The sequence below is a fragment of the Bubalus bubalis genome, chromosome X (genome assembly GCF_019923935.1).
Source record: "Bubalus bubalis isolate 160015118507 breed Murrah chromosome X, NDDB_SH_1, whole genome shotgun sequence".
In the NCBI taxonomy this organism is placed as follows: Eukaryota; Metazoa; Chordata; class Mammalia; order Artiodactyla; family Bovidae; genus Bubalus; species Bubalus bubalis.
Window position 1 is genome coordinate 35,779,699 of NC_059181.1, and position 12,218 is coordinate 35,791,916.

The window sequence follows — 12,218 nt, forward strand, 5'->3', positions numbered from 1 at the left end:
ACAGAGTCGGACACGACTGAAGCGACTTAGCAGCAGCAGAAGCAGTATTAGTGTTCTTGAGTTTGAAAAGGTTTTAGAAGATTCAAGTTCTCAGTGATGCAGGACTGTCTGAAACTATATCCACAATAGCCACCCACCTGCATTTTGAATGCCTGAACCACAATTACTCCATTTTGATTTTTATTCTTTCTTTAATTATTAAAGCAGATATAAAATTCATGTTTCACAGGCTGTAAGACAGGCTATTCTAGTTAGCATAAAGGTTGAGCCAAATCGTATATAAGCCCAAATGACTTCCCCATAACTCAACAAGTGCAAATTTCTTCTAGTAACTACATTTTAGGTAAAATAACTGATTTTTAGATAAAAATAAACAGAAAAAAGTTAAAAGTAAAATATTAATATTTTGTTTGATGCGTTTGCACTCCAGTTACTGAAAAAAAAAATTCTTTGACTGTACCCTGTGGTTTTGTGGGATCTCAAAACTTTATATCATTAGTATTAATCACTCAGCTGTATGTAGTAACACACATACAAAAAAAATTCAGATTGCTAGCTTGGGTTTATGTTTGAAAAGTACATGTCTACTTAATAAAAATTACTAGATCTTCCACATTTACTAAGATCTTCAGGATTTCCCTGGTGGCTTAGACGGTAAAGTGCCTGTCTACAACGTGGGAGACCCAGGTTCAATTCCTGGGTCAGGAAGATCCCCTGGAGAAGGCAATGGCACCCCACTCCAGTACTCTTACCTGGAAAATCCCATGGACAGAGGAGCCTGGTAGGCTACAGTCCATGGGGTCGCAAAGAGTCGGACACGACTGAAGGACTTCACTTTCACTTTCACTTTCAGGTTATTTACATGCAAATGAAATTTTGCAAGCCTGCTCTCATTCCATTTAAGTGGATCTCTTAAGTGCTTGCTAAGTGCCAGCGAAGGGTTAGAGATTATTCTAAAGATGTGTTTGAGCAAACAACATATACATAAATGATATACAAGTATATTGATCACATAATAAAAATATACCAAAAAATTTAATATCTTAAATAACAAGTGAAATGACAAAAATTGTTGTTACCTCATGTAATCATCACCACATTCTTTACTTTCATTCTCATTTGCTTGAATTGTTTAATTGTTTTAAGCTAGCAGTCTTCCAAGAATATTTATAACTGTTAGGATCAACTGCTGTCAATGCCACCTTGGGACCGTCTTAATCCATCTCTGTGTTCTGGTTGCATGCAAAATTTCTCTCATACTATGGCAGGGCTGTATTTAATCCTTACTTTCTCCACCCATTTAGGATGTATGTTGCTTAGTAATACACCATGCATATTTTTAAAGATTTATCCTAATTTTTTCATGAGCTCTTAAAATTTAATATTATTGTGTGGTTGTGTTATAGATTGGAGAATTAATATATATTTTGGAAGGAAGAGGCATTATCCCTTTGCCTTCCAGATTCTTTCCAGTGGATTCTTCATCTCTGCTTGAGTATAGCTGTTCTCCAGAAGGTAAAGTATTCATGCATTTTATATAATTTCTAATGTTGAAGGATAGTATTGTTCTTCATAGAGTCACCTAAGCACTCTCACAGCACATTTTTCCAATATATAATTACAGTTTCAAAAGCTCCCTTTTAACTTGAATATGTCAGCATCCATGGAATAGAGCACCATTTTAACACTTAAGAAAATGTCAAGGGTGCTTTTTTTTAAATCTTTATTTTAGTCTTCAGATAAATATTGGAATTTGGCATTCAAATATTTACTCAGCAAAGTTTTCCATTTTCCAAGTATTTTGGAAATAGCTACAGTGCCAAATTCTATATATTATAATTTGTTTGTTGTTGTTTTAGTTGCTAAGTCGTGTTTGACTCTAGAGACCTCATGGATTATAGTGTAAAGAATCTGCCTGCCAATGCAGGAGATGCAAAGGATGAGGGTTTGATCCCTGGGTTGGGAAGATTCCCTGGAGTAGGACATGGCAACTCACTGCAGTATTCTTGCATGGGAAATCACATGGACAGGGGATCCTGGCAGGCTGCAGTCTCTGGGATTGCGAAGACTTACAGCCCTCCAAGGATCAAACCTGTGTCTCCTGCATTGGCAGGTGGGTTCTTTACCACTGAGCCACCTGGGAAGCCCTATATGATGTTAATGATATAACCTGTACTTTCACACAGTGTTCTAGTTTAAAGTGTAAAGTTGTTACTGAAAGAAAATTGCAGTTCTTGCCAGTCCTTGAGAGATGTCTTTCTTTACATTTTTTTCTGCTCCTCTTACTTCTAATCACTGATAGGAGAACAATGGTCAATGACTAGAACTCTTTGGAGAGAAAATTATCTTTAATTCCTGAAAACTTACTCTTAAATTACTGACTTAGAACTACTCGAAATGTGTTGCTGTTGTTGTTTAGTCACTCAGTATGTCTGACTCTGCAACCCCATGGACTGCAGCATGCCAGACCTTCCTGTCCATCACCAACTCCCGGATTTCACCCAAACTCATGTCCATTGAGTCGGTGATGCCATCCAACCATCTCATCCCCTGTCGTCCCCTTCTCCTCCTGCCTTCAATCTTTCCCAGCATCAGGGTCTTTTCAAATGAGTCAGTTCTTCGCATCAGGTGGCCAAACTATTGGAGCTTCAGCTTCAGCATCAGTCCATCCAATGAATATTCAGGACTGATTTCCTTTAGTGTTGACTTGTTTGATCTCCTTGCAGTCCAGAAATGTGTTACCTGTTTATTTTTACTCTGATTAATAAAGGCCACAACTGCAGTGTTATATTTCAGACCTCCCAAGTCCACCCTGGATAACAATATCAAGGGCATACATGATCATTGCAATCATGATTGTTTTTGCTTCCCCTAGTGCTTACTAAAGATGATCCAGTTCTGAATTTGAAATGTAAGCTCCACCAAATCTTGGTTGTGGACCTTAAATTGCCACTGACTAATGAAGCCAAGGAAAAGGCCTTGACTTTTGCAGCACAGCACCAGATGTCAAGGATAGAGTATGAGAGAAGGTTGATCACAGGCACTCTGGAGAGCAGTAGCATCCGAGTGGCCATTGCCCTCCTGGGACTGACCGAGATCGAGGTAGGAATGGAAGAAAGAGGACGTGCTGAAATTAGTCTATCTTTTTTTGTTTGTTTGTTTGTTTTTAATATAAATTTATTTATTTTAATTGGAGGCTAATTACTTTACAATATTGTATTGGTTTTGCCATACATCAACATGAATCCACCACAGATATACACGTGTTCCCCATCCCAAACCCCCCTCCCACCTCCCTCCCCGTACCATCCCTCTGGGTCATGTACAGAGATGTTACACTCAATCATAAGAATGTTTCTACATATAAAAATGATGAAAGCTGATTTTCCCCACAAAGACAGCTCTGTAGTTTTTTCTTTTTTACCTCATTAAATAATAAATCTGAAACAAACTGTTGTACTAGGTAATTTTAGGCATTACACTGTGGTGGTTATTTCACAGGAATTTTCAGTTCTCGCTATACATTAGTGGGCCCTGGAGAATTAATGCCAGTGCCCAGACCTCATTCTAGAACACTGAATTGTTCTAGAGAAGGGGGTCAGTGGGAACATGTTCTAAAAGTTGCCTAGGTCATTCTGTTGTTCATCCAGAGAGGATCAATTCTGGGGTCAGATACCAGACTCTAGCACTGTCCAGCTGTGTGACTATGAGCTGGTAACTTGAAATTTCCAGTTTTGATTCTGGGAAACAAAATTCTAGCTTTGATATTTTATATTTGTAATAAGGAAATAATGGTCATTAATAAAAACTGAGATAATTATGTAAAATGCTTAGCATAGTGCCTGGTATATAGCGCTTTCTAGATATATGTCTTTGTTGTTGTTGTTACTATTACTGTAGATTCTTATTATCATAGCTTGACCTTTATCTTATAATTAAAATAAGGTACAGTCAAATCTCCACAGAGCCACCAAAGCAAGTCTTCTGAAATATAAACCTCTGCACTTTGCTCCTTTTCTCCCCTGGCTTTTCCAACTTGTGTCAGAATGAAAGCCACCATCCTTACAATAGTTTTCATGACCCTCCTGGTCATCCTGGTCAGTCCCAACATCTCGACTGAACCATCTTCTTCCCTGACCTCAGCGTCTGCACTGGAGCCCATTCACTCCCATCCCTCCCTGTGCACAGGCCTCCCTGCTGTTCTTCATGTTCCCAAGGAAGGCTTGCTCCCTGTGGCCTGTGCACGTCCATCCTTTGTAGCTTTTCCCTGGACCTTAGAGACTACGCCCCTCTTCAGGTCTGCTGGAAAGCTACCCTGAGGTTCTGCTTTACCGACTTACATTTTTAATAGAATCCCTTACTTCCACCAGCCACTCTCCAAACCCTAAACTCCCTTCACGTTTCTCTTAGCAAAAACTGTCTGAATGCAGAAAATAACTAGAGAAGGGTTGAATGTGCAAGTTTAAGAAAATCAGCTACATCACATCAGAACATATAGACACATCTTTCTCTGCCTTTATACAGGTAGTCATAGTTTTCTTTTCAAGCGTAATTATCACTGTACGCTTGAAATATGATAATGCTAATGCTTTTTGCAGTAAAACGATAAACAAGATTGATTTTTAAAGTACCCTCTCCTTATGTAGTATTTGACACATTTTTCCCCAAATGCTTTTATGTGCACTTTTCAAATTATGTCATTGAATCCATGGAGAAATGGAGAGAAGATAGGATTACACTTGTAATACAAAAAACAGGAAATGACTGAGGCATAAAAAGATCTAAGTTGCCCTAACTGACAGGACAGAGATTACAGCCTAGATCGGGGCAGAGACAAATTTTAAAGCTGGAAAATAAATAAAGCTGAACACTCAGAGACACATAGTACATAGTAAACCTCTTACTTTTACAGACCTGTAAACCAAGACTCCAAAATAGTCAGACAGTAGCCCCAGGTGACACCACTGGTTTGTGACAGATTAGAAATAGGCCTAGGTTCTTACCTCCCAGTCTGTGGCTTGTTTTGTTGCCCTGTATAGCCTCCAGATCATATGTTCATTTCTTAGTTTACTGCCATGAAAATGTATAATGGAATAAATGAAAGTCTACAATCCTCTGTTATAACATAAAATAACTATATAACAAATAAAATCTAAAATTATCCTTGAAATAAATCTGTTTAGAACTAAATCTAATTGAATAAAGGTAATTACTTTTCTGCCAAAGAAAATGACACGTCTAATTTTTTGTTATACAGCCATATGCAATTTGAATCGTTGAAATATTTATAAGGTAATAGCATTATGATGTATCTACTTTATATACTGCAGGAGACGGGATCTTTTGTCAGGAACTTGAATATCTGGCACTTTACACGTAGAACTCATATTGGATTCATATCCTCCTGACCATTAATAAACCAACTCTAATGATATACTCAGTGGTACTAGAAAGATTCAGAGCTTGCAAGGGAGTTACCTAATGTTTTCTATTACCTTCCTCAATTTTATATTTTAAAACTCATACTTTGTACTCTGGGATAAATGGCAAAGAAATTCATTAAAATTTTGAAATTTGACATTTTTAAAAAGGAAATCTGAAAGATCCCCTTGGTGAGGATTCAGTAGGGTAAAGAAAAGGTTTTTGTGTTTGTTAAATAAGTGCACTTCGAATCTTCAAATCATGAAGTAAGTACCTGTCAATACTGTCAAAGAGAAACAAAGGCAGATACTAGGTAAAGCAAGGATGAATTTGTTCAGTAACTGTTGCATCAGGGAGAAGGACCTAGCATGAACTGAACTCAGGAGAGAGAATGTGCTGGAGCCTGAGAAGTGTCAGGGATATACAGAAGTTTACAAGAAGCAGGAGGGTGTTAGTTGGTCATAGTGATCTGGACTTGTTAATTGATGCTTATAAAGAGAAACAAACTTCTGGAATCTTTATGACCAGAGATAGGTAGTGATTCAAGTTAGAACTAAGTACCCTCCTGGCTGGGTGCATTAGCTCCTTGAATTTTTGTATTTCAAAGAGAGGGTTCTGAGGTCCTAGAGAAGACAGTTCTGGGTGGTAGATTTACATCTCTAAAGAAGGGATTTATAATTGCCAGCTTTTTAAAGTAACTGTTCTGAGGTGAGGGGGGAGCCTATGTGCCTATATCAGACTTTGGCTGGAACAAACAGTAAATTATCCTGGCAGCATGGCAGCACTTGTTCTAGTCTCTGTGTGTGTGTACGAGGGAGAGGGGTGGACAAAATCATTTGTGCTCAAAATCTGCATTTTCTATAGGCTAAAGTTGAGGCCTAATTGAGAAGAGGGCTTGGAGGAGCCTAACTAGAGTCTGATCAAGAAGAGAATCTGTATCTGTACATATTATTTTGAATGCCTTGCAGATATAGAAGGCAGATGGTACACTTTGGGGTAAAGAACTAGTTACTGATATGAATAGAAAATTTGTTCATAATAACTAGAAAAATAAACCAAATCAAAACAAAAAAAATAGAAATGAATTAATTTACCTTTCTGCATATACATTATTTTAATTGTCAAAATAAAGTAGGTAGAAAATGTGGCTTTGTGAGAAAAAAGTATTTGTGAATTTTATAAATAACAAACCCAGTGAATGAGATAACTGCCAGAGGAACTAAAACCAATTTTTGTTGAGTAATGGTAGCATGATCACAATCATGATGATGGCAAGGACAACAATGGCAATGATAATGACAGGCAATATTTATTGAATACTTAAAATATGTCCCAAGGACCTGGCATTTGTTTATACTTTAAATATACCAGGGATAGGCAATATGTAATATTATTGCCCTGTTTTGCAAATAAAGACTTTATGGCTTTGATTAATAACCTGGCCAAGCTTACTTAGAATCAGGTTTATAAATGCAGGCAGTCTGGCTTCAAGAAGAGTTGGTGTAACCATTAGACTGTACTACGTGTTTAGCAGTAGAGGGACCAGATTTATATAAGCATATTTTTTTTCTCCAAATTGTCATTAGCAAAAGAGAGGGGACTAAGTGTACTGCTAATAAGAACTAGAGCTGACAGGTAGATGTTAAATAACACAAGGTTCAACTCACGGAGGGAAGTACTTTCTCTAGTGGAGTGTTCACTAATGGAATGATCTCTTCCTGAGACAATGAAATCCTCAATAGTGAAAATATTAGAGCAGGGGACATTGAGTATCTCTCAATAATGGGTGACTCTATTGAGTCTATGAAGCATGTTACTGTTGTCTCATACCAGTTAAACAATAGTATGTCTAAAGAAATGAACAAAGTCAATCTCTTGAGGGATTTCTATTCCCCATATTTGGAGTCTAAGTCTAACACTGTTTTTTCATTTTGGAGTCAACGGGAAAGAGAATTACAGTCTAATTTTACTGTTTATTTGCAGATGTGTATGCTCTTTAATGTTTCAAAGTTGGAGAAGCCAAAGTCCATTTTATACAAAGCAGAACTGAGCCTTCCAGAACATTTTGATATCCCCAAGACAGTCTTCATTCCTCAGGTTCCAGAAACTCAAGTTGAATTGCCTCAATATCAAGGAAATGAATCTGCAGAAAAAACAGGTAACCAGTAATGTTAATGTGTAGACTGCAATATCTAGCACTGGCTTGGGTATTGTGCAATTTTAAAATACAAAGAAGAGATTATCTTAATAGGTTTTTCATAATGTAATTGAAGAGAAGGTGCAACTATATAAATACAAATTGTTGAATGGTACTTTACATTGTAAATAACTGATATACTACATCACAGTAATTTAAATTATGTACTGAATTCAGGTGCCAAATATTGGTACTGAAATTTACTGAAATTTGCCAGCCTGTCTTTGTTAAAGAGTGGTTGTCTGATTAAGACCATAAGTTCTTTTTGAGGAAGGTAATTTCTTGCTGTCACAGTGAACTTGGGTACAGAAATTGCACTGGAGTTGAGGCTTAGATTGGCTCTAAAGGATAGGAAGGATATTGGTAGCAAGAACATTTCAGAGGAGAAAAGTGTCATTTATGAATAATTTATCTTTCATCTGGATAAAGTCCTTTTTCAGTTGAGCACCTACATTTTGTCTCCTTTATTCTGTGTATTTGTGATCAAGCAGGACTATGCCTGGGGCTTCCCAGGTGGCACTAGTGGTAAAGAATTTGCCCACCAATGCAGTAGACTTAAGAGCCTTGGGTTCAAGTTCGATTCCTGGGTCAGGAAGATCCCCTGGGAGGGAGGACATAGCAACCCTCCTGGAGAATTTCATGAACAGAGGAGCCTAGCGGGCTATAGTCCATAGGGTCACAGAGTCAGACATGAATGAAGTGACTTAGCACTCACACAGGACTAAGTGAGATTTAAGAAAATACAAACATTTATATTATTAAATGCAAGTGATAAGATGTAAACAAAGTGACAGAATAATTTAAAGTATTCATTTTTTAAATTTTTAATTGATGTATTTTTGATTTACAATGTTGTGTTACAGCAATACAAGAGAATAAATTATACATATATATATATACATTATTTTCCATTATGATTTATTGTAGGGTACTGAATATAGTTCCCTGTGCTATATAGTAGGATCTTGTTGTTTATCTGTTCTATATATTAAAGAATGGGGGTTACATCTGCCAACCCCAACCTCTCACTCCTTTCCCCCAACCTTGGCAACCACCAGTCTGTTCTCAATGTCCCTGATTCCCTGATTCTGTTTCTGATTCATAGATAGGTTCATTTGTATCATATTTTATATTCCACATACACATGATATGGGCTTCCCTGGTGGCTCAGATGGTAAGGAATTCGCCTGCAATGCATGAGACCTGGTTTTGATCACTGGGTTAGGAAAATCCCCTGGAGAAGGGAATGGCAACCCACTCCAGTATTCTCACCTGGAGAATTCTGTGGACTGAGGAGCCTGGCAGGCTACAGTCCATTGGGTTGCAAAGAGTCAGATATGACTGAGTGACTAACACACGTATGTGATATGGTTTGATATTCATCTTTCTCTTTCTAACTTCACTTAGAATAATAATTCTGGTTGCATCCATGTTGCTGCAAATGGCATTATGTCATTATTTTTTATGGCTGAGTAGTATTTCATTGTATATATATATATAAATTATATATATATATATATATATATATATATCTTCTTTATCACGTTCCTCTGTCAATGGACATTTAGGATGTTCCCATGTCTTGGCTATTGTGAGCAATGCTGCTATGAACATAGCAGGGCATGTATCTTTTTGAATTATAATTTTGTCTCGATATATGCCCAGTAGTAGGATCACTGGATCATATGGTAATTCTAATTTTAGTTTTTTTTGAAGAACCTGCACACTGTTTTTCATAGTGGCTCTACCAACTTACATTCCTACCAGCAGTGTAGGAGAGTTCCCTTTCTCTACACTCTATCCAGCATTTACTGTTTGTAGATGTTTTGATGATGGCCATTCTGACTAGTTTGAGGTGGTACCTCATCGAAGTTTTGATTTGCATTTCTCTAATAATTAGTGATGTTGAGCATCTTTTCATGTGCCTATTGACTGTATGTCTTCTTTGGAGAAATGTCTGTTAAGGTCTCTTGCCCATTTTTTTTTTAATTTTATTTTTTAACTTTACAGTATTGTATTGGTTTTGCCATATATCAACATGAATCCACCACAGGTATACACGTGTTCCCCATCCTGAACCCTCCTCCCTCCTCCCTCCCCGTACCATCCCTCTGAGTCGTCCCAGTGCACCAGCTCCGAGCATCCTGTATCATGCATCGAACCTGGACTGGCGACTCGTTTCATATATGATATTATACATGTTTCAATGCCATTCTCCCAAATCATCCCACCCTCTCCCTCTCCCACAGAGTCCAAAAGACTGTTCTATACATCAGTGTCTCCTTTGCTGTGTCGTATACAGGGTTATTGTTACCATCTTTCTAAATTCCATATATATGCGTTGGTTGTTAGTTTCTTTTTGTTACTGAGTTGTTTGAGCTGTTTATATATTTTGGAGATTAAGCTCTTGCCTGTCACATCATTTATAAATTCTTTCTTTCATTCTTTTGTCTTTTCATTTTGTTTATAGTTTCTTTGCTATGCAAAAGTTCGTAAGTTTGATTAGGTCCCATGTGTTTAATTTTCTTTTTATTTCTGTTGTCTTGGGAGACTAATGTAGGCAAACTGGAGCAGTTTATGTCAGAATATTTTGCCTGTTCTCTGCTAGGAATTTGATTGTGTCATTTCTTCTACTTAAATCTTTAAACCATTTTGACTTTATTCTTGTGTATATAGAAAGGGTGTGTTCTAACCTCATTGATCTACATGCAGCTATCCAGCTTTCCCAACACTACTTGCTGAAGAGACTGTCTTTTCCTATTGTATACTCTTGCCTACTTTGTCAGAAATTAATTGAATGTAAGTGTGTGGGTTTATTTCTGGGCTCTCTATTCTCTTCCATTGACCCCATGTCTGTTTTTGTGCCCATATCATGCTACCTTTGTAGTATTGTCTGAAGTCTGAAAGGGTTATGCCTCCTGCTTTGTTCTTTTTCTTCAAGATTCCTTTGGCAATTCTGGGTCTTTTGTGGTTCCATGAGAATTTTAAGATGATGTGTTCTAGTTTTGTGGAAAGGGTCATGAGTAAGTTGACAGGGATCACATTAAATATGTTTATTGTTTTGGATAGTATGGCCATTTAAAGAGTATTTAATTCTTCCAACCCAAGAGCATGGGTTATTTTCCCATTTTTTTGATTCATTTTCAGTTTCCTTTATTAATGTTTTATAGTTCTCAACATATAAATCTTTCACCTGCTTGATCTGGTTTATTCCCAAATATTTTATTTTTGGTGGTGTGATTTTAAAAGGTATTGCTTTTTTTTTTTTTTTTAACATTCCATTTCTGGAAATTCATTGTTGAGGTAAAGAAAAGCAACCTATTTTTGTATGTTAATCTTTGTATCCGGCTACCTTGCTGAATTTGTTTATCAGTTTTAGTAGTTAATGGTGTGGAGTCTTCAGGTTTTTTATATTTAGTATCATATCATCTGTATGTAATGAAAATTTTTACATTTCCCCTCCAATTTGGATACCTTTTATTTCTTTTTTTCTTTTCTGATTGCTGTGGCTAGGACTTGCAATACTGTTTTGAAGAGAAGTGGTCAGAGTGGGCAGGCTTGTCTTGTTTCAGATTATAGTAGGAACACTTTCATCTTTTCATCATAGAGTATTATATTGGCTGTGGGTTTATTATAAATAGACTTTATTATAATGATATATGTTCTCTCTATACCCACTTTGGTAAGAGTTTTTTTATCATGAGTGGGTATTGAATTTTGTCAATTTTTTTTTCCAATTGAGATGATCATGTGGCTTTTTTTTTTCTTCTTTCTTTTTTGATATGGTATATTACATTGTAATTTGTGTATGTTGAACCATTCTTATGTACTTGTGATGCATGCCATTTGGTCATGGAGTATGATACTTTTTAATGTGTTGTTGGATTTGGTTTGCTAATATTTTGTTGAGAGTTTTCACATCTATATCCATGAAAAATATTGACCTATGATTTTCTTTTTTGATTGTGTCTTTGACTGGTTTTAGTATCAGGGTGATGATGGCTTCATAGAATGCTTTTGGGAGTGTTCCCTCCTCTTCAGTTTTTTGGAAGTGTTTGAGAAGGATCAGTGTAAGTTTTTCTTTGTATGTTTAGTAGAATTTGCCTGTGAAGCCATTTGGTCATGGACTTTGGTTTGCAGGGAGTTTTTTAATTACAAATTCTTTTTCACTTTTAGTGATTGGTCTGTTCAAATGATCTAATTCTTCTTGATTCAATTTTGTTGGCCTAAAGCATTCAATATTCTTTTACATTTTTCTGCCACTTTTTTTCCAAGTTGGTGGATAATAATAGAAATATAATTTCTTGGGCTTTTTATTTGTTATTTTCCTATGGCTTTGTTTTAACTCTAAAATTGTTTCTAAATCTGAAAGGATGATTACAAATGACAAGGAACAGAGTAATCTGTTCACTTTGCCATCCTAGGAGATCTGAGATCCCAGTTTCAAATGCCAAGTGGTCAGGCAGGTAACAAGTATTTATGAATTGGGTCTGGTCTGTGGCAGTAGGGATGATGAGACCTATGACAAACTGAAGAAGAGATGCCCTGTTTACATACTTAAATTTCAAAAGTAAAGATAAGATTCTGAGCTAGATAAAGA

At 36.6% G+C, this 12,218-nt stretch overlaps 1 protein-coding gene across 1 annotated transcript in view; it reads left to right on the forward strand.

Annotated features, from left to right (window-relative positions):
• Window positions 1-12,218, forward strand: part of CFAP47 (cilia and flagella associated protein 47) — a 497,722-nt gene that overhangs the window by 287,977 nt on the left and 197,527 nt on the right. The window contains exons 43-45 of the mRNA XM_006066421.4: window positions 1,407-1,515; window positions 2,876-3,102; window positions 7,405-7,579. Coding sequence (XP_006066483.4) covers window positions 1,407-1,515; window positions 2,876-3,102; window positions 7,405-7,579 — 511 coding nt within the window. The remainder of the gene's footprint in view (window positions 1-1,406; window positions 1,516-2,875; window positions 3,103-7,404; window positions 7,580-12,218) is intronic.